This window comes from Caretta caretta, chromosome 1 (assembly GCF_965140235.1).
Source record: "Caretta caretta isolate rCarCar2 chromosome 1, rCarCar1.hap1, whole genome shotgun sequence".
Lineage (NCBI taxonomy): Eukaryota > Metazoa > Chordata > Testudines > Cheloniidae > Caretta > Caretta caretta.
The window spans coordinates 173777533-173800022 of NC_134206.1; the positions used below are offsets into that span (position 1 = coordinate 173777533).

General features: G+C 39.9%; 1 protein-coding gene and 1 long non-coding RNA gene across 9 annotated transcripts in view; one reads left to right on the forward strand and one right to left on the reverse strand.

Annotated features, from left to right (window-relative positions):
- Positions 1–11490, reverse strand: part of NCAM2 (neural cell adhesion molecule 2) — a 551141-nt gene extending 539651 nt beyond the window's left edge. The window contains exon 1 of the mRNA XM_048868296.2: positions 11259–11490. Within this exon, the coding sequence (XP_048724253.2) occupies positions 11259–11310 (52 nt within the window). The 5' untranslated portion in view covers positions 11311–11490. The remainder of the gene's footprint in view (positions 1–11258) is intronic.
- Positions 11491–11582: 92 nt separating this feature from the next.
- The window catches only part of LOC125644402 (uncharacterized), a 356210-nt gene continuing 345302 nt past the window's right edge, over positions 11583–22490 (forward strand). For 6 of the 8 annotated variants that reach the window (XR_012664244.1, XR_012664246.1, XR_012664247.1 and 3 more), the window contains exons 1-2: positions 11683–11896; positions 15926–15998. This is a non-coding gene — a long non-coding RNA (uncharacterized LOC125644402). Of the gene's footprint in view, positions 11897–15925; positions 15999–22490 lie in introns of all 8 variants that reach the window. The other 2 variants (XR_012664248.1, XR_012670415.1) reach the window with 2 other exon arrangements.

A 22490-nucleotide genomic window follows, 5' to 3' on the forward strand; every position in this document is an offset into this window, starting at 1 on the left:
CCAAGTTTGATGAGTCCCTTCTCTGGCAGACCGCTTCATGTCCTCAGAGATGCTAAGGTCTCACAAGCTGTGCCTTGAGCTCTCCTCACATTTCTTTCATGTGCTGCTGATTTTTAGATTAAATATTGACAGATGAAGTTATAAAATTCATTATACACAGTCAGCTTTTCCAGCATTGTATTTATTAGTAGAAATAGGACACTTCTCCATAAACGTCCACATCTATGGGTTAATACAGCCTTGTGTTAGACCACCAAAACCTGCAGCTAAGTCCTTTGAGTTGCGGAGCAACCCCCAGAGATTTTCAGCACTGTCAACTCCTTTTGAATTTAATGTGAGTGGAGGGTACTCTGCATCCTTCAGGATTGGACCCATTCACATTCAGAATCTTGAAAATAGTCACAAGGACATTCAAGTTGTGATTAAGCAGTATACTGTTTGGTATAAAACAGAAGACATTTTGAATAAGGCTTATATATAAATGTTTCTAAAGTGGTAGCAACATGATGTATTCTCCTTTTAAAAACATACACACAGAAAAGAACACTGCTCTCTAGACTGACCTAGACCAGATTGGGTATAAGCAAGGAGATATTTCACTTTCAAAAACAAAAGGCTCAAATGGGTAAAAAATCCCTTCTTACAATTTATGTATAAACTCAAATAACAAACAAACTGAAATCTGAAAGATGACATGGTGACTTTCCAACTCAGCTGCAGAAGGTGAGATCATGCAAAAAGTCAGCAGCAAATGTACATTTCTTCCTGCCCAAAAAATTAGGATTGACAAAGCTGCACTAAAGCAGGATGAGAGATGACAAACTTGGTGCAGAGATGGTCTTTTTGTTCTGTGTTCGTAAAGTACCTAGTTCAATGGGGTCCTTGTTTAGGGATTAGGGCCCCTAGACACCACAGAAATACAAATAAATAATAATAAATGTATAAGAACTGCCTGTTTTCTAGATCTGGTCAAAAATTTTCATCAGAACTGGAAAAAAACAAAACAAACAAACAAACAAAAACCAAGAAATGGAAAATAGCTTTTGTTGGGCTATACCAAAAGAAGGGCAGAAGACTCTTGATATGGATTTAATCAGGCTGCAACTTTATTATTAGACATCTCAGACTACCTGGCAGATAAAAGTGTACAGTGCAGGTAACTCTATATTTAGTCAAATGACTCCCTTGATGACGTACCAATCATAGGAGCCCTGAACCCCCATTCAGTGCTTTAACCAGCACCTTCTTTTAAGTCCTTTACTAGGCAATTTATCTGGTCACTGGATGCCTTCCCTCTAGGAATATCTGGCCTGGACACATGCCCCACATTTACAAAATAAGTTGCGACATATTGCCTAACCACCTTTTCTCCTCACCAAAAAAAGGTCCTCCCTCACACCCACTGTGAAGAAGGCGAAAAAACCCTACTCCACCGAAGCCAATATGCTGTGAGGGAAAATTTCTTCCCAGCCCCCCTAAAAAGGAGCAACTAGCACAATGCCCACAGCAGATCCTAACCACACCCGACATTTGAACCTCTAGGGGAGGGAAGGTGGGTGCTGCCTTGCTTGCTGCTTGGAGAAAGGGTTTCCAACACCCAGGGCTTGCACCTTTAAAGCCTTCTGTCCCTTATATTCCTGGAGAAGAATCAGTGCTGCAAAGCTGACTGCCACCCACCTTTTTGCAGTAGTTTCTTACCTCCTTCTCCCACCACCATAAAGTACTACTACTTTCCTTTGGGAAGCCCGGACAACGTTCCCCCTGCTACAGGTGTGGTGCAATCATTTTAACAACACAGAAAAATGTCTGAAAATGTCTGGGTTGCCATAAAATGTTAAGTTTTCATCAAGAAATCAGTCTCCCCCCACACCCCATTTTTGGCTTTTCAGTTTTGTGATACTTGGGAAAAAAAAATCAGGGAATTTTTTCTACAAGAACAAAATTGTTTGTTTTCATCAAAAATAAAAATAATTTCTCCAATCAACTCTACTGTTAACATATAACACAAAGCAGAATGAGAATCCAACCACCGTCCCAGCTAACTGAAGGTATCACAAACTGAGTACTCATAGGGTGAATAGAATAAAGGAAGAAGTTCCTCAGGTGTCAGTCCACAGAGGTCTTTTCTTACACTCAGATGTCTGGAAGTGTGACAGAAAAAGTACACACACAACAAAATATATAAAAAACACATAACAAAGAATAGTTTTAAAAGCATCAACATGCCAGCAAATAGAATTTTCAGCTAATGCTCTTGGCACAGCAATAATACTCAGGAGGGGAATGAACTCCCACCAGAAATAAAGGATACTTATGCAATCTCATTTTGCTATGAATGGTAAAACCAGGCTACTTCAACAATGAAGTTGTTGTAAAAAAAGTCCAACAAGCAAAATAACAATTGTAAAAAGAATCATATAAATCATACAGCATACGTGATCAAAAATAGTCACAGAATTCTAATACAAACCCATGGATGGGTGTGGGGAGAGGAAGTGAATTTTACCCAAGTGCTAAGAAGCTGTTGGACTCAATGCCTGGCACATAAATTGGCACAAATCCATTTAACATCCAATCATTCAGCCACAATGCTTCAATGACTTAGCAACATGATCTGAATACTGAACGCTTTAAAAATAATTTTGATGGGTGCCACAAAGCCATAGACCATACCAAAAAATAAAATAAAAAAGCCTCTGAGACATGCACAAACCACAAACAGTGCATTTGCCTTGAAAGGTAAATCCCCCTACAAAAATATTCTTTCAACAAAGCTTTGACCTGGGCAATGCCCCCTGGGCAAAAACCTAAAATACAAGAGTCCATACTTTTACTGGTTGGACACTATTCTAACCATACTTCTAGTATCCACTTCATAAACACTATATGAATGTTCAGTGACTCAAAGAAAATGGTAGGTACTATTTTATTTCTACCAATCACCCCTCAGCATGTCATAAACAGAAACAAATATTTGATTAGTTTTTGTTTATTTTGCTTTGATTATTTAGTAGAAAAAGTACAGTATCTTTTATTTATAGTTTAAGAGAAATTCTAGAGTTTGCATTATTCATGAGCAAAGAACAGAACCACCCCTCTCTGTAATTTATTAAAGTGGCAATCCTGGAGGTACTTTGGAAACACCTGCATACAATCTGTACCACAAAGGCAGAAGTGCTGTTATTTCTCACTGCTCAATACCTCTCTCTCCAAATACCTCATCTCCATTTGAAATTCCTCATTTGAAACATAGGCCAGGTTTAAAGCCACCCTCACAAAGCTCTAAACAATGTTGGCCAACTTCAGCCCGGCTGCAACTCTCTTGAAATGAATGGATTTGAACCTATCTACATCACGTAGGGTGACCAGATGTCCCGATTTTATAGGGACAGTCCCAATTTTTGCGTCTTTTTTCTTATATAGCCTCCTATTACCCCCACCCCCGTCCCAATTTTTCACATTTGCTGTCTGGTCACCCTACCACCAGGCCTGAACATGGTCCAGTGTGTTTTAATAATGAGAACACTAAGGGAAATTTGTTTCACTCTGGATTCCATGATACGTTCCAAAGAATGCTATTTGAATAAAACACTGAGGACACCATCATTTTGTCTAGTATAGTGCCCATCTACTTCCATTTAAGAATTTCGGTCTACACAAAAACCCCACAATTCTTCTTTGTATTTAAAATAGGGCTACATTGCAAATATTCAGTGTAAACTTCATTGATTAGAAAAGGAAACTGCAGATGCCAGAAACAGGAGTATATTATTATTCTTAATGTCTTATATCTATGTGTCATTTCTCAACCCAGAAAATTCTAAAGAGCTTTACGAAATGATATATCATTAAAGAACCACTTCACAAACTGCTGAAATGCATCCACCTTTGGCAGTTGTTTATGAGTGCTCAGCAACATTGTACAACTGTTTAGAACAAGAAATAAAAAATAATCTACCCAGATGAAATTACATAGAGAATTTTAGGTAGGCAAAACACAAACAAATTTAGCCAGGATATAAAGGAAAAAGGATAACCTATTTTTCAGAGAAGAGTCATGGTACTATTGATGCCCATGAACCATCAGAACCCTATTTTTATATCTTGTCTAAAAGGCGGTATTTGTCAGTTCTGACTGGGAAGGAATTATGCCCCAACCTACTGAATTATCAAAATCACTTCCTGAAGCATCCAGATTTTCCTTGGATGTTTTCTGTTCAAGTGCTGACCAAATCAGACCTGACCGTGTTTACAGTGTGAGAACGGAGGAGATCACAGCCTGTCTTTAATATGGCTGCAGGCTTACTGAAAGATCTATCAATGCATTATTTTACAGACATATTCAGAACAAAGTTCCTCTCTTAATCCTATTTGCAATGTTCTCAACATGTCACATTAAATCGTACAGGAAATCAATAAACAATATATTTCTATTCTAAAAAAAATGAAGGATAAGGGAAAACATTACAAAACTATTCTACAGTAGTTTGTTTATGACAGTGTAGCAACTGCAGATAACCCAAAATTCATCATATAGAAACACGGTTCAGTGCCTAATCATTCCTTACTGAAATTAATCACATTGGAAACAAGAAGGAAATAATTCCTTTTAGAAGGCCAAGTGCTGTTTGTTATCCTCACACATATAGTCTCATTGAAGTCAGTGGAAATACTCATCTGAGTAAAGTGAACAGAATTTGGCCATGGCGCCAATAGTTTTCTAGAAATTAATAATTACAGTACACATATCTCACTTTGCAGTAGATCTTACTTTAGACTCAGAAGTTCAAGACACTGCTTCGGTGCCAGGTCATTAAAGCTGTAAATTCTGAAGCATAGGTGTATCACGATGTATGTTCTGTTAATTAAGTCCTTAAAGAAAGTGTGTTCCATAAATCACATCAAAAGTTATCCAACTAGATGGTATCTTCCCAATCTATATTTCTTCAAAATCCAAACTGTTTATTGCGTCTCCAAATCAGAAAGCTACTTGTGCAAGTGCTAGGGCCTGATCCAAAGCCCACCGAAATCAGTAGAAAGACTCCAATTAACTACTCTAGGCTGTAGATCAGGCCCATGGTGCTTCAGTGGAACTACTCACAGGCCGAACTACTCACATGCTTAAAGTTCACCATGTGCTTACATACCTAGCTGAGCAAGGGCTTATAAAAGTATATTTGTCTGTATATATTTGTTATTGTTTCTGTTTTACAAAACAATAGAAACTTTTCCAACAGAAAAGATAAAACACCTATGATTTTTACTTGGTAATGTTTTTTTTCAGGGGGCAGTGTTAGTTTTGGCAGGGTTTTGGTTTTGGTAGGGGCAGGGATGGTGTCCCTAGCTTCTGTTCGCCAGAAGCTGGGAATGGGAGACGGGGATGAATCACTTGATGATTACCTGTCCTGTTCTGTTCATTCCCTCTGGAGCACATGGCATTGGCCACTGTTGGAAGACAGGATACTGGGCTAGATGGACCTTTAGTCTGACCCAGTATGGCCAGTCTTATGTTTTTTTGTTGTCTTGGTTTTGTTTTGCTGAGTGTTAATTATTAAATTATTGAATCTATTTGAATATGTATTTTATTTTCAGTAAAATAAAGGAATTTTGAAATCACGTCTGTCAGCATAAATTGCTATCATCAATCAATGTATAGCTATCTTATGCTCTTTTGGGTTGTACTGACTAACCTCCTATAGTTACTTTCACTGCACAAGTTAAGAGACAGATTCTGATCTGTTACACTGGTGTAAATCCAGAGAAGCTGGCCTGAGTTAATGAAGTTTTGAAGTCAGTGGAGTTACTTTGGACTCACACCAGCGTAACTGAAGTCAGATTCGAGTTCTAAGGAAGAAAAACAAGCATCTCAATCTCCTGTCTTACTTTTGAAGGTATCTGGTTTAAAAACAATTGTATTAATTAAAGTGACTAGAGAGTATTTAATAAATAATAATAATAATTTGTTTAAGACCAGTTCATAGTACTGGACATCTTTAAAAAAATAACATTGGGCTCATTTTGGTTACCAATGTAAGAAAACTATTCAAAATATCAATTTGTTGAAGTGAAGCATTATCTTGAAACTCGCCGTCGTGAGATTACTGAAGTACTACCAAATAGCGTTCTAAATGCTGAACTTGTAATTGGAAATTATTCTGAGTTAAAATTTATCCACTGAAAATTCAATTATTTATCAACAGGCTAGAGGATAGAGTTGTGGGATTTTTTTTTTTTTTTTTTTAGATTTAGCTATCATAATTGATCAAATCTAAAATGTTTGATATTAATAAGATACTTTTAAGATGACAGGCATAATTTTAGTCTCTAAGCCTTAAATGTGCCTTCAAAAATCTTGAACTACTGCAATTTAATAGAATATCCACATTTTTCTTGCCAAGCCACTTCACTTTGTGACCTTCAAAATCATTAAATTGACCCAGTCCAATAATTATAATTTGTAATATGGGCAACCCTAGGATATGCTTCATTAACCAATTACCCTAATTTTATAAAATAAATAAATGTTAAAAAATCAAAAATGTCCTTTAAGAGGAGATGGGACAGATCCTTATCTGGAATAATTTGGAATAGTTCCATGCCTAATATCTGGATATAAAGGACTATCTGAATTCCATAACTGAGTGAAATATGTGTCCTCATTTCTCATACTGTACCTTACAATGCAGGTACAACAGCATAATTAGCCACAAATTGTAATTTAAACAAAAGTATAAGTCATAATTTTCTAAAATGTCGTCATTTTAATAACTTGACCTTTCTGAATGGGAATCTGTGGCATCAGCTGAATGTAAATATCCTTCAATAATTTAAGAAAACCATGTACAAACATAATACAATCATCAGGGCTGGACAACCTCTGCAGAAAGGTCACCAAAAAGGCAAATAAATATAGTGTTCATGTTCCAAGGTCTTTTTTAAAAAAGCAGGAAGTGCATTTTCTCCTGCAAAACATTTATAATTTGGTCATTTCTCTATGTTAACACTCATAAAGCATGATAAAAGTATTATTAAATAAACAAACAACTCCCACTAGAAAACAAAACAAAAACATTAATTCAAACTCTTAGGAAGAATCAGTACTTTCTCTCTAGTGCTTTATTCTATAAAAGAGCACCTGGGAGTTCCTCTCCATTTTTTCCACTTCATAGTGCTGTTGCAAACTAACTAAAATTCCTCCACTCTGCAAATACAAGGATGTTTGTTTATTTGTTTGTAAGAAACATTCAGTTTCTTCACCATCCATCTTCAGGTGACACTTCGGAAACAACCCTTTCCTTGGTAAAAGATCATTCTGTTGTAGCTTCCAGGTATCCTTGTATCCACCCAAAATAGGACTCTTCCATCAGTTGGTGAACAGTAGACCCTCAGACATTCCGGGTTGGCTGCAGTGCACTTCCTTTTGGGGGAGATGAGGGTAGGAGTGTATTTTATTTTTATTTTGTTGCTGATGTTTTATAAATGTGTAACTGGGAGAGAAAGGAGATTTTCTAGGTACCAGAAGGTCCCCAAAACCTTGACCCAACCAGACGTTGATATCTGGGGTAAAATCCTGGCCCTACTGAAGTCAATGACACAACTCCCATTGACTTCAGTAGAGCCAGTATTTCATCCCTGCAATCTCACTCAAAAACAGACTGTGTGACACACCTGGCCTCTATTTTGAGAGATGTTTGTGATTGATGAATAAACCCTTATTAGGACTTCCTGGAAGGAAACACTGCATGTGGCTAGCAGGAAGCACAGCAGCAGAACAGATTAACATCTAAGAGGTGAGAACTAAAAACATGCTTCTTTCCCCATATTACATCAGAGAAGGATGAAACTTCAAGCACAGGAAATGACAGGGAAAAACGTTTGATAAGCATACAAATGCATCTCTTACCACAGCATCATCGTGTGTGTTTAAAATAACTGAAATTCGACTGTAGCAGTTTTTGTATTCCAGCTTAATAAAAGGGAAGGATTATAGTGTGGCAACTCAGAGAAAAGTCTCCTACCCATACCAGTAAAATTTTGAACATTGACATCTTGGTTGGTAGCTGCTTCATTCACTATCAACCAGTGTCCCTAGTTACTAGTAAAGATTGAGTAAACCTACTCTCTTTTGTTTGCATATTTCCACATCTGTTAAAAGATCAATTTATATATAGCCAAGTATTGTTGGGGGTATTTTTGGTTTTTGGTGGTGTCCCCTCGCCCCGTACTAATTTAATGTGGGCCTTTCCACACTGGAGGATTGTCTAAGCATCTATGAGAGGTTACAAAAAATATATCTTTTTTAGTTGCAGATTAATGACATTGCCAGTGAAAAAGAACTTGCTTCTCTGTGATGAAAGTTAGGAGTGGGAGTATTTGGCCTCGTTAGCTAATTATGACATTGATAAGCACTTAAGTTAGTCAGTTTTTCACTTCTGTCATTTGCTTACAGTCAGCTGCTTAGTTTCAAAACGTTTTGACTGCTTAAAAGGGAATACATCACCATTTCCTTTCCCAAATCTAACAGCCCTTCCCAATGAAACAGTTTCAATCATGCTTCATAAAATCCACTGCAACTATATTGCTGGAAACATAAATCCTCGAGCTAGGTTTTTAGTATTTCCAAAGCAAATGATGCCAGTGATTGTTGACTGGCTTATTTTTGTACCCAGACTCCTTCTCTATTAAAAAAATATAATGTACATATGATTCAGGTTGTTTTTTTTAAATACTTGTGCTAGTGATGTGAATGTCCTTGCTACTGCATCCCCAAATACTCAGACTCAGTAGAAAATAAATCCCAAGTGTTTACAGAGCAGCCTTTCAGATTGTGAAAGGCATTTCAAGAAATCCTTCAGTTTTTGTCATTTCCTTTGAGTAAACTTTTATCTATACATTCCTTGCCCAGACAATGTTTATTTTTCAGAAATGCTGATTTTTTTTCTCCTGTACCAACCTAAATAGAGAGATTTTCATTACACAGATGCTCCTCTCACTCCCATTCCCCATTCACCATTTATTGCAGCCGATTGAGGTTGTTTGTTCCTTCCACATCTAGTCAGTCTCATTCTCCCTAATTTTCTAATACAATTCCCTTGCTCTACAAAAATAGTGGTTTTCTGTTGACAATGACACCAGATACTATATTATATATGTACCAAACACACACACATACCTCTCTCATTTGTCATTGTTAAAACTCTTGTTCAGTCTCCCTTAAAGGTATTTGTAAATTTCACCCCACTGCGTAACTCCTGGCATTTGCAATGCTAGATTTCAAGGCTATGTAATCCTTTCCAAGAGCAGCTAGAGAATAATCACAATTTGCAAACTTGCTTTCTTCCATTCGCCGCCTTCCAGGCACTACAAACACCACCTATATACCCTCTACACCTAGCTGGGTCAATGCAAATTCTGAGGGATGCTTCCCCCACCCCTGTGTATGGCTGTGGTGAAAATTCTCCAGACTGTTTCTGAATTGTTAATTGCAATAGCTCCAGAGCTCACTCAGAGATAGTGAAAGCACAGAGGCATTTCTGCATAGCTCGAGAGCATCTGATGGCTCTTTGCTACTTTCCACTTCTTAAACAAAATGTCTAGTGTGCCAGGAGCTTTAATCGTAACTGCAATTAAGTGGGGATTTGCAGTGCTCTACAGCCCCAATGCCTTTTTTAAAAAAAGGTGCAACAGTTCGCACAGGCACTTTACAAGCTAGTGTATAAAATCTCTCTGCTGTAGATAGTCATTCCTAACGCTCCCTGGTCTGTGTGTGCGTGCTGCTAATCTGCATCTGATTGTGTCACTTCAGCTCCTATGGGGGCGGGGGAGAGGGGGAGAAGAAGAGGGGGAAATGAAAGGCTTCACATCCAAAATGTCAAGCTGTGCTTGAAGAATGATAGAAGACAGACTGGTTTCAGACTCTCACTCTCTTTTCTTAATACAGCCAGATACTAAGAGGTACAATCACCTGAATGGAGCTCTACCACCCCCTGCTGGCAGAAAAAGTAATGGAGGGGAAAACTGTCTGGAGCACCAGTTCCTACACCATCCCTTGACTGATTTTTTTTAAATCCCCCCCCCCCCAAAAAAAAAAAAGAATTGCATGCGATACACATACACACAATCATTTTTCACCAGGTCCTTGACTTTAGTGTGGTGATTCCAGATATAATTTGTAGATCCTTGTACAAGGGAATAGGGGGGAAGGAAGAGACTGGTGTAGCAATCTAGTTCAGTTTTAAATTAACACCAAAAACTTGTCTGAACAGTTTGAAATAGTGTAATTAGTTTACACAAATGGGCACAGTCAATGTGTCACAACCACAAGCACAACCCCTCTTCATCAGTCCCCGTTGACCTGCTCGCTCCCTAAAAGTAGCATAAATCCTGAAATAAATGTATAGGTAACACAGAAAACAACAAATCTATATCTTAGGGACAATTGCTGTAGGATGTGTATACTTGTACTGAGGAAAATTAAAGCAAACAGTACATACAGGTGTAATCTTAGTATATTTCACTTCTCTCCAAACACCTTCGTTTTTAGCATTATTTTATTTTAAATGTTATACACACACCCCTATATCCAGAGATATATTCACTTATTCAACTCACTGTCACAGATACCCTGCTTTACTGATCACAACAATTCATCTTCACTTTGCAACAGACTGAAATGAACCATTCTCAGCCACTTTTTATTACAGAAGGAGAAAGAACTTGACAGGGAGGCTTCAAGTATTACTTCTCACCGACAACGGAGTGCAGGGGAGAGCACAAAATCCTTTTTCCTAAAAATAAAGCCCACGTTGGCTGCACACAAAATAGCAGACCGGTATTTCAAAACATGCCTCGGTTTGAGGGGTTTTTTAACTGACACAAACTCTTGCCAAAAAAAAAAAAAAAAGCAAACAAACCACACACACACACAAACACACACACACACCCCACCAACCCCAAACACATTATTAGAAAAAAAAGATTAAGAAAAAAAAGACAAGATCCCAAGCAAAGCAGCTAAGTGCAGTTAGCATCTTCCAGCTCTTTTTCTTTTCTTTTCCATCTAAATGACTTTTTTTTTTTCCTTGCAGACATTTTATAAGAAATAACAAAACACAACTTTGGGGGGTGGAGAGGTTAAACAGGCTTCCTCCCCCCGATGGCCTTTGGAGTGAGACATTTGCTTATTTTTGGTTACTGTAATTAGGGCGCATTCTGGTGTGCAGGGTAGCTAGGAAATGCAAGAAAAGCCCCGCTCCTACCTTGCCCGCAACTGAGGAGCAATCCGAGCAGGTAGAGAGAGAGGCGGCTCATGTTCAGGAGCTCACGCTGGTGGACAGTTCCCAAGTTAGAGGTGCCGAGCACAGGAAAACCCAGCCACCGCTGCCCGCCGCCGCCGCTCTGGCCGCCGCTCCCGGCTCGCGCGCACACCCCGGGCAGCGCCGCTCGCCAAGTGACTGCCAGCGCCGCTCCGCGCCGCACTATATCAGGGAGGCGGTGGGGAGGCAGCGGGGGAGGGACGTAAGTAAGTATCGTGTATCCCTCCGCGCGTGCTCTCCCTCTCTCACACACAGGCGCAGGAGCGAGGATTCTTCCGCCGCTCAGCCCGCGGATGCTGCTGCCGCTGCCGAGCTCCCTTCCCCGCCCGGCTCTGGGGGCTGGTGCAGCCCGGCGGGAGGGAGGCGCCCCGCGGCATCCGTCCGGCCTCTCCCATGCACCCCGGGGGAGCAGCTGCGGCTGGGCCGAGGAAGCTACCTGGGGGTTGCACGGGGCGGGGGGGCTGCGAGGTTGCGCCTCGCTCCCGGGGCTGCCAGTGCCGGGGGCGTTGCCGGCAAGGGGCGCAGGGCTGGGCGGCAGCGGGGGCACTCGGCGGGGAGCCCCCTATTCGCCGGCCGGGCAGGTGAGCAGCGCTGGGGTTGCAGCTCGCTCGTGGCTCGCAGCCGGAGCTCGCCTTTGCAGGAGGGCTTGTGCCTGTCACCTGCCGGATTCGGGCCAACGTGCGTTGGGCAGGGTGCGTGGGGGGGGGGGGGGTGGCGGAGGTGGGTGCATTTGGTCTTTCATTCGTGGGGCAGGCATAGGTGCTGCTGCCGTGGGGGTGCCGCCCCACCCCTGGCTTGAAGTGGTTCCCATCATATACAGGGTTTGCGGTTTGGGACGATGGCTCTCAGCACCCTTGCTTTACAAATTGTTCTAGCACCCCTGGGGGCAGGTGAGAAGGCCTTTGTATGAGGATTGTGCCCCCCCCCACGCACACACACACCCTGTTGTGAGCATAATGCTGTGGTTTATCTTGCTCTTGTCAGCCTGTCTGTGTGTGTTACAATATTCTAATATCGGGCAATGAGACATATGGGAGCCTCATTTATGTTTTTAAAATGTCACAGATCTTTACACCTATTCATTTATTTGTCTAGGAAATTTCCTGTTTTGACTTTTTATTAATCAAAAAAAGGGGGGGCGCTCTACGATTTGTAGGAGTTTATTTTGAAACCATTCTGCACTAAAGCATACCGCTTGCACTCTACGTTTCCTGATACTACGGTCAGTACAGTCTCGTTACAGACTTTGCTCTATAAAGAGTCCACTTTTTTTTAAAAAAAGGAGAAAAAACAGGAATTTTTAACCAGCATGACTTTGAAAAGGTAAAATCCATCCTGTTCTTTATTGAACTTTGGTCTCAGGAGCCTCATGAATGAACTTATCACCTTACTCCCTCTCTGATACATGCTGGGAGATAGAAGCAGATTTATTTTGACAGAAAGCTGTGATATGTAATTAACAAAAGACTACTCCAGTTTAACACTTCCATAATATTTGAGATCCTTTTCCCTCCAGCCTTTATTTGGGGATGGGGATGGGGATGGGGGGGGACTGTTTATAGAAAACTAACCTAAAGTAACATGATAAATATCTTCAGCCTGACACTTGCTGGGAAATATTCATAAAAAATTGGAGCTACAGGAAAGGAAGATTATACCATTAGCTAAACCTTGCTGGACACAACAAGAAATATAATACAGCTGAACGGTTGCCTTTAGTGGATGACATTTAGAATCCTCAGAAATATATTCAGATAATATTAATAGAGAAATAAGTGAGACACTTGTGGTCAGTGGTTAATCTTTACTACATACATCAAATATGTAATTATTCCAAGGATATGCTAGGCCACCCTGTTCTTAAGGGGAAAAGTTTTTGGAGCATACATTTCAAAATGAAAAAGAAGCAGCTTCTTGCACAATGAAAATGAGCTTGGTGACTGCCATTCTGTATGAAGTATTACTGAAACCGATATATGGCAGGTTCAGCAGTCTTTGACTTCAGTAGGCTAAGGATCTAATCCAAGCCTAAAAGGGAAGACTCCAATTGATTCCAATGGACTTGGGCCCTCATTTAGGAAAGCACTTCAGCATATGCTAAATCCATACTTATGTGCCTTCCTGAATAGGAAGGTTTTTTCTGAAACATGGTCTTCATGCCTAGCTAGAAAACTTTGAGAAGAAGGGGGGTGGGGGGAGTTACTGCACAAGACAAGAACCCCTTTGCGTTAAGCAGATTGGATTCGATTGCCAAATTAGTTTACCATTTGTTTTAATTTTATTTTGAAAACACTACCATGCAACAACTTGATATATAACAGAACTTTGGTTATTATTATTAGGGAAAAAAAGCGTTAAAAAAACAAGACCAGAAACTAAAACGCAAAAACAGACAGTATGGTCATCTTCACATTGACACTTTACATAGAGATTGAACTAATTTAACAGAGGTTCATGTAACACATAGCATATGATCTTAACTTACAGTAAATGGCAAGAAATCACACATGAACTTCATATTTGTCATTTAAAAAATTTGCTGATGATTATATTCAAAAGATACTACAGTACAAGAGGAGGCAGGAGGTCAGTGGTCACAAACTCCAATTAGAATGCCCCAGTTGGACAGATAAAATTGTAATCCTTTATAGATTCATATGACCCCAGATTTTTTGTGCTTTCAGTTATAAACCTGCTAAGAGTTTCTCCATCAGTGCTGTATCCAAGTGTACAATTGTTATTGCACTGAACTGGGATTAGAAAACCATTTTCTAAGTCTGACTCTTTATTCTGACACTGTTACTAAAATACATTTTCCTGAAGCAGCAGACTGCTCAGATATGGGCTGTTTGAGCAAATAGAGCTAAAGGGATGGGCATTTTTTTTAATTGAAGAAAGGTCAACAATGAAGTAAGATGTAACAGAATATCACACTCAGAACTTCAAAATAAAGACTACAAGACAATGTGAGAAATTATCATACCTGCTACAATCCCCACCTACGTGGTTTTTGGTGATCATGACAGCATATTAAATGAACAGAAGATTTGAATTTTGAAGCACTGTAAAACTTCAGTCTATATCAATATAAGTAGTGTCTGCCATTCCTTGGATAAAATAGATACTGTTCCTTCAAGAGAATGGACCATACTGGAACAGTCATCTGTGAGTCTTTTACATAACCATTTCTTAAACAGTAAGGACCTATTTTCTGGATAAGATCACATGCATAACAAGTGCACTGATTAAAAAAAAGTTCAGTTGTTCATGATTACATGCTGCTTACTCAACATGCACATTGTTACATAAGGCCTATAATGTAACTACCATCAAACGTAACACCCCCAAAAGGTGATGAGAATATCCAACTCTGTAACGTTCTGAAACAGAGTAATAATCAGTCTCAGAAGTGGCTTTAATGTGAAAGACTGAAAGTCAATGTTGATATGTCACCACAACATTTAAAGAACAAAACAGTAGTCACTGGGAAAAATTAATGAGCAGGAGAAAGGTCATTGTCATAATTTAGGGGTAGCCATTATTGGATCCATACCTTATTATTTGTGTTATCATAGCACCTAGGAGCTCCAATCATGGACCAGGGCCCCATTGTGCTAAACACTGGACGAACACAAAACAAGCCAATACATTCATTTAATTTGCAGTAAAGGTGATAAGTTTCACAAGACAACACAAAACAAATAACGTCTCTGAAACTTGCATATTACTATTTATTACAAAACAGCAAGTGTGTTCAGCAAAGCTCTGGATTTTGAATATTCAAAACTATATTCAGTCATATGCTAGATGCTTCATAGAAGGATGGTTTGGCTATAATATTGTATAGGAAATATAGGGGGAAATATCAAGGGTTACATTTTGCCACTTTTATTCAGGATGAGTACTTAAGTGGTGCCATTAATTTCAATTAATTTCAGTGGGACTACTTGTAAACTACTAGTCAGCATGAGTAAGATGGCAAAATTAGGCCCTGAACATATGGTGGCAAAATCTCAGCTGGTGTAAGTTGTCATAGCTCCATTGATTGGTGTAAATTGTCATAGCTCCTTTTAAGTAACTGGAGCTATGAAAATTTACATTAACTGAAGATTTTTCCTTCCTTTATAAGCTCTATGAGACATGGACATTATTTGTAAAGGCTTTCACTTGCTATCTGAATAATAAAGTAGCAGTTATTTTAAAAAATATGATTCGATGCATGCACATACTACAAAAATATAATTAAATACTAAAACTTAAATTCTGCTGATAATGTTGTTGTATATTGAATTATGGGTTCTTTGTTTACATTCCAACTGATAAGAAAACCAACTAGCTTTGCCTATCTATGTTGTACAGTTTGAAATTTTCATGAAATACCTTGAAAATCAGTTAAGTACCCCTGGGGACATATGATCATGGTTGGCAATAATTTCAAAATAGACGATGGCATTTATAGTACTAAAGATCCTTGTATTTAGAAACACTGATGAACAATTGTAAACAAGTCAAAATGTTCTAGAATAATTGCCTAACACTTCAGTAGACGAAAATGAAATAAACTCCTTTTTTTTGTTTGTTTTAAACATATAGTATCTTTGTCTTTGTAGGAAACTGTCTTCTTCAAACATTTTCACTAATTTTCTGAAGTGTATGTGAGCCAAATTGCTGATCTTCACCAAAGTGAGTAATTATCCCAAAAACGCTTATTTCTTATGAATACTGAAAACACAATTAAAGAAGCACTTTAACAGTGAATAGCATTGCAATGGTAAGGAAATGATATACAATAAACAAAAGACAGTTTCATAAGTATTTGCACTACTGTTATGTTTCAAGTTCTTAACTTCTTACAAAGATTTTCATAAAGATATAAAATTACCACCATTTAGATTAAAACTTTATGAGTAACAGTCATGTAAAATTATAACATTGTTTTCATTATATTTAAATTCTCCTTAAATAAAGGATTCTCCTTTCAGCTGGAGAAATTTCAATGGTTTAGAAATTATTCTGATGCATGCAGAGACTTACAGGCTGCCATTATGGAGATAATTGCCTGTTTTATTCCTGTGTTGGAACAAAGGAAAGGGGATATTTTTAAATAATATAAATATAATTTTGTCCAGTTAAAATACTGATTAATATTTAGTGACAGTGAGGCTGTTTAAAGTAGATTGTATTAATTCTGATACAATACAAAACACTGTACTCACAGAAGAATCAATAATATGGTGCATTTATATAGCACAGTGGTTCCCAAACTTGTTCCACTGCTTGTGCAGGGAAAGCCCCTGGCAGGCCGGGCTGGTTTGTTTATCTGCTGCGTCCACAGGTTCGGCCGATCGCGGCTCCCAGTGGCCGGGGTTCGCTGCTCCAGGCCAATGGGAGCTGTGGGAAGCGGCGGCCAGTACGTCCCTCGACCCGCGCCGCTTCCAGCAACTCCCATTGGCCTGGAGCTGCGAACCGCGGCCACTGGGAGCCGAGATTGGCTAAACCTGCAGACACAGCAGGTAAACAAACCACCCCAGCCCACCAGGGGCTTTCCCTGCACAAACGGCAGAACAAGTTTGGGAACCACTGATATAGCACAAGAAACTACTGTTACTCCTTTTGACCTTAGTGACTAGTCAGAGTTCCAAGTCCTTTCAGTTGGAAGTAGAAATTGCTAGATTCTGGTATTTTCTTTCATGCAATCTTATTTATTTAGGTTTTTTTTAGCTTACAGCAACACACATTTTTAGCCAACATCAGTTCCAAAAGCTCTCTCTCTAGCTCTCACGCTGTGCTTACAGGATGCTGCTTGGCTTTCTTCCCCCTCTGAGTTTCTCTCAGTTTCCAGCTTCTGACTCTCTCTCTCTCTCTCTCTCTCTCTCTCACACACACACACATACACACACACACACAAACAAAACCTCAGCAAAAGTCCTTTGTTCACAATCCCCATTGTCTTAGGTGGTGGGCTTGCGATTAACTCATCCTAACAGTTATATTAATTTAAGGTTGTGTTCATACCCAATCTCAAAGAGGTTTGTGATTTATGCAGGCACCAGTACCTCTCAGCATAGGAGTACTTTTAATGGATCAAATGCAGCCCAAGTAGTATCTGAGGCGTGGAACGGAGCCAGACATTTAAGTGGATCGTGACATGAACCTCACATCCCTAAAGTTGACTGCTTTGCACTTATGTGGGCCACCCAGCTTCTTGTCACCCAAATAACCATGGCTGGAGATGGACATTCTTTCCCACATACTGCTGACTAGTAGTCTGCATCTCCTCTTGTCAGAGTCACAGCTGGATGTGGTTATCAACTCATTTATGATTTCTAGGCTTAGTTACAGAACTTAGGATGAAAGTGCCAACCTTAAAAGGCACAAACTTGTTCAGATACAGCTGTCTATTCAGCAACTCGCATCACTCCAGTGCTCCACTCTCCATTAGCTTGTCATTGAATACAGAGTGAAATTCAAAATTTTGGTCATGACATTCAAAGCTCTCCATGAGCTCAGTCCATGTTTTAGATTGTATACTCTTTGAGCCAAAGATTGTGTCTCTTTCTGCACTTGGAAATCAACTAGCAGGTTTTGGGTGTTATCATGGAAATCATAAATTATAACAAGCTATGTTACATCAGGTAACTTGATCATGACCTCCTATGCTGCACTAGCCCAATGGAACTGTCAACCTCAAGAGTGAAACTTTTGTATGCAAGAACTAGGCCAAATGGTCTATAACTGTAGAACTTACTTCCAGATGTGCTCAAAATCACTACAAACTTCAGAAGCTTCAGAAAAAAAAAGTCACCCTTCCACGCTTCATTTAATAACCAAAATCCAAATCATGTTATCAAGACACAGACCAAAACAACAGACTTCCTACAGAATATAGAAGAGGGATCAGTAACGTTTGCACGCGGCCTACCAGGGTAAGCCCCCTGGCGGGCCGGGCCAGTTTGTTTACCTGTCGCATCCACAGATTTGGCCAATTGCGGCTCCCACTGGCTGCGGTTCACCGCTCCAGGCCAATGGGGGCTGCGGGAAGCCGTGGCCAGCATATCCCTTAGCCCGTGCCGCTTCCCACAGCCCCCACTGGCCTGGAGCGGCGAACCGAGGCCAGTGGGAGCCGCGATCGGCTGAACCTGCGGACGCGGCAGGTAAACAAACCGGCCCGGCCTGCCAGGGAGCTTACCCTGGCCGGCTGCATGCCAAATGTTGCCGATCCCTGATATAGAAGATAACCTTCTTGATTTAATATTAGTAAGGAAGTCTGATTTCATGGTGCTAGACATGGTGTAAGAATATAGAGAGATTACATAGGTATTCTTGGATTCTGCTCAATTTAAGTATATCATAGACCTGTGTCTCCGCCTTCCTTTTTCTGGTGGAACCTGTGCAAATATTAACTCCCATAGTCCTACCTGGTCAGAGAGACCAGGTCTTGTCCTACAATTTGTGCAACTTGTACGGAGGCCTTAGATAGACAGCCAGAAATGAATGGGATTGTTTGATTGTTGGGGGAAGATTTTATGGCTGGGGACAGCACAGAAGGAGAGTATTGGCATTTGGAGGAATCAGGAAGAGTCATCTTCCTAGGTTTATCGTTCAAGGTGGAGGTGAGATCACATGTGAATTCTGAGAGAGGGTGCTGAAAAGCAGTAAAGGAAGTTCCAATGAATGAAGTCTTTGAAACTTCTATGCCCTGTGAAGTGGAAAATTCAGAATGTGCTTAGGGTTGATCCCAGGAGAGAGAGAGAAAGACTGCCCAGAGTGATTGGAGTAATAAGAGTTCATTTGCATGTCCTCTGGAACATAGAAGTTGCCATACTGTGTGAAAGCTGTGGTCTATCTAGTCCAGTATTCTTTCTCTAAGAGAGGCCAGTACAATATGTTTTAGAGGAAGGTGGAAAAAAAAAACATAGTTGACAATTATGGAATTACCTGACTATTCAGGATGTTTGTTTTTAACCTCCATCAGTTAGTGGGGTCTTGTGGCCTGAAACATGAGTTTATATACCTAATTGTTTTGAATTTTAGCTTTTATCCTATAATTGTGGATATAATTTATCATTATTCATATCAACGTCTAGTCCTTTTCTGAAATCTTCTAAACCAGTGGTCCAGAAACTTTTTTTTTCCCGTAGACAACTTGAAAATTGCTGAGAGTCTCAGCGGACCACTGAATGATCTTTCCAAATGTTGTTTGTGCCTTTAGTTAACTATTGTAAAGTGCTTTGGATAAAAGCGCTATATAAAAACAAACTTAATAATAATTAACTTTTTTTGTTCTACAAATAAAAGCACACAACTCATATTTTAATATCAGTAGTCTTACCTTTCTAATGTGATGGATGTGCCCTCTCTCCCCCGTCATGGCAGCCCCCAAGCTGGGTCTGGGAAGGAGGGCACTATCTCCCCCTCTCCTGCACCACAGTAGTCCCCTATCTGAGTCTGGGAAGGAGGGAGGTCTCTCCCCGACAGCTGCAGCTCTGGAGCTGGGGAAAGTCGTCTCTTTCTCTGGCCGACTTAGTCCTGCACATCCCAAATTCTCCCCACCCCCGATTCTCACCCCACTGCCCTCTCCCACCTATCCCTTATTTCCCCTAAGGCCACCACCTCACATGTGTGTCTTCTCCAAGGTCCAGGCACCTAATTAGTGCCTGCACGGCTCCACTAATTAGGTGTGTGACCCTTCATTCTCTTGTGTGAGGCCACCCAGGAGCTCACCTTAGAGAGAACTATCCGTGGACCACCTGAATGGAGATTGTGGACCACTGGTGCTCCATGGACCATAGCTTGAGAACCTCTCTTCTAAGCTCTTGGCCTCAACGATACCTTGTGTCAAAGGGATTCATAGGATAATTATGTGTTAGTTGAAAAAATTATTTCCTTTTAGGAGATTTAAATTTGTTGCCTTAACATTTCATCCCTTGCTTTTGTACTGTGTAGAAAGATAAATAAGAGAACCCAATTTGCTTTCTCTAGACACTGCATTACTTGTGTAGACTACCATGCTTGTTTGCCTCCTTTCAAAACTGGACAGTCCTGGTCTTTTCACTGTCTCTGTCTGTCTTTACATGGAAGTCTTTTTGTGCCTCTAATCATTTTTTTATTATCCATCCATGGCCTATGCAATTAGTTATATCTTTTTGAGATAAAAAGACCAGAACTGAACACAAAACTCTAGATGAGGGTGTATCACTGATTTAAATAGTGAGATAATAATATTTCCAGTGTCCTTTTGTATATACCCAGTTGTATAGTCTCAATTTTTATATACCCTAAGATTCTGTTTGTTTGTTTTTACCACTGTGCCATTTACCAGGTGATCTGTCAGCTCAGTACACAGCCAGTTTACATGGCCATATGGTTCTGCTGCATTGTGTAAAGTTACCTAAACTATGGCAAGTATATCATTATGAAAAAAAACATAAAATACACTTTCATTGTCCTTAACTAGAGCCAAGAGATTTATCCAGAATTTTCCAGAATTTATGTCAATAATGTACTTCTTTCATAGTAATGTAAATACGAGTTGAGTGAGCAAATGTCAGGGTATTCTGACTATTATCCTGAGTCAGGCTGAAAATATCTTATACTGTAGAAGATTAGTGTATAATCCAAAGTACTTTTCCATGTAAAATTGTTTCTTCCCTTGCAGCTACATATCACATTACTGAGCTCATTTAGACACTCTTAGGAAGAATTTGTTTTCCCTTAAGGCACTTCTGATGTATCAAGAACAGTAACTATTTATCATTAAATGTTTGAGATGTCTGGCAAACAAGAACTCACTTAAAATAATTAATTGTAAAAAACAGCATACACTAGTTTACAGAACTTGACTACAACCAATGGAGAAATTAAAAGTGGCATAAATATTAAGGCAGAAGAAAATCTAGAAAGTATTTGAGTCCATTTGCTGTTTTTAGAATGAATCAGCATAAAATGGGAAAGACCTATGTGCTTTGTGTTCAGATATATTTTCTAAATGTAATATTGATAAATGTTGTGATTAAATGACAAAGGATGAAATCCCGACTTCTTTGAAGCCAATAGGAGTTTTGCTATTGGCTTCAATGTAGCCAGGATTTTACGCAATACATTTACTAGCTTCTTTGTAACAATTGCATAAATAATTCTTTTTTCCTTTGTGTGCGTGTGTGTGTGTTTTGTTTTTCAGTTGTTTGTTTTTAATCATACAAATAATTGCTTCCCAGCCTGGTCCTAGAGCTTTGAGCCCTTAAGAAAGTTCAGCTAGACAGCCAGTTCTTTAAAACATCATTAAGGCCCCAATCTTGCAAATTTCTCTGTTCAGGTAGACCACTACACCCACTCAGAGCCTGGTTGGCTTCAGTTAGGCTCTGCACAGATGCAGGGCTCTGCCCACATGGAATAAATTGCAGAATGAGGGCATACAAAGAGTCAGTTTTCAGAATGTCCCTGGTCCAATTTATCTGTTTGCATGCCCAATTTATGCCCACAAAAATGTGCAATTTCTGGTTGGCAACAGACCTATAGCAGTGTGGGTATCCATCTTCCTGCCATATATAACAACCCGCTCCTGGACAGTGAAGGGTGCCCTCATGTATGTGTCTTTACACTGAAGTGTCATGATGAGGTGCTCACGAAGCTCCAGAAATGTAGCTTTCTTCATGAGAAAGTTCTGGACCCACTGCTGGTCATCACAGGTCAGCTAAATGGCATGATCTCATCACTCTGTGCTTGTGGCACTGCACCAGAAACACCCGTCTACATAGGGAGCACCAGCAGCTATGCTGGTTGTACAGAGCAGCATCTACCAGTGCAAGTCTGCAAGGCCAGGCTGCTTCTCCTTTGCTGCCTCCTCCACCATGAAATCCATCAGGTACCTTTGGTGGGTCAAAAAACACTGCCAAAATGTCCACTGACACCTCGCAGAAGCTCTGTCGGTTTCCTGACACAGCTATGAAAATGCAAGCAAGATAATTTCTTCAATCAGCGCCTCCTTCATGTTGCTGGCCCTGGTATCTAGGAGCACAAAGACCAAAATGACTCCCTGGCAGGCTGTTCAAACTTCCTGTAATGTGCAGAGTGGGCAGTAAAGTTTTTCACAAAGCATCATGGTCAGAGAGCTCCAGTGGTTACATTTTGAGAACGCTTCAGGGACTCTGGGATGTGATTGGTTTGACTTGGGTT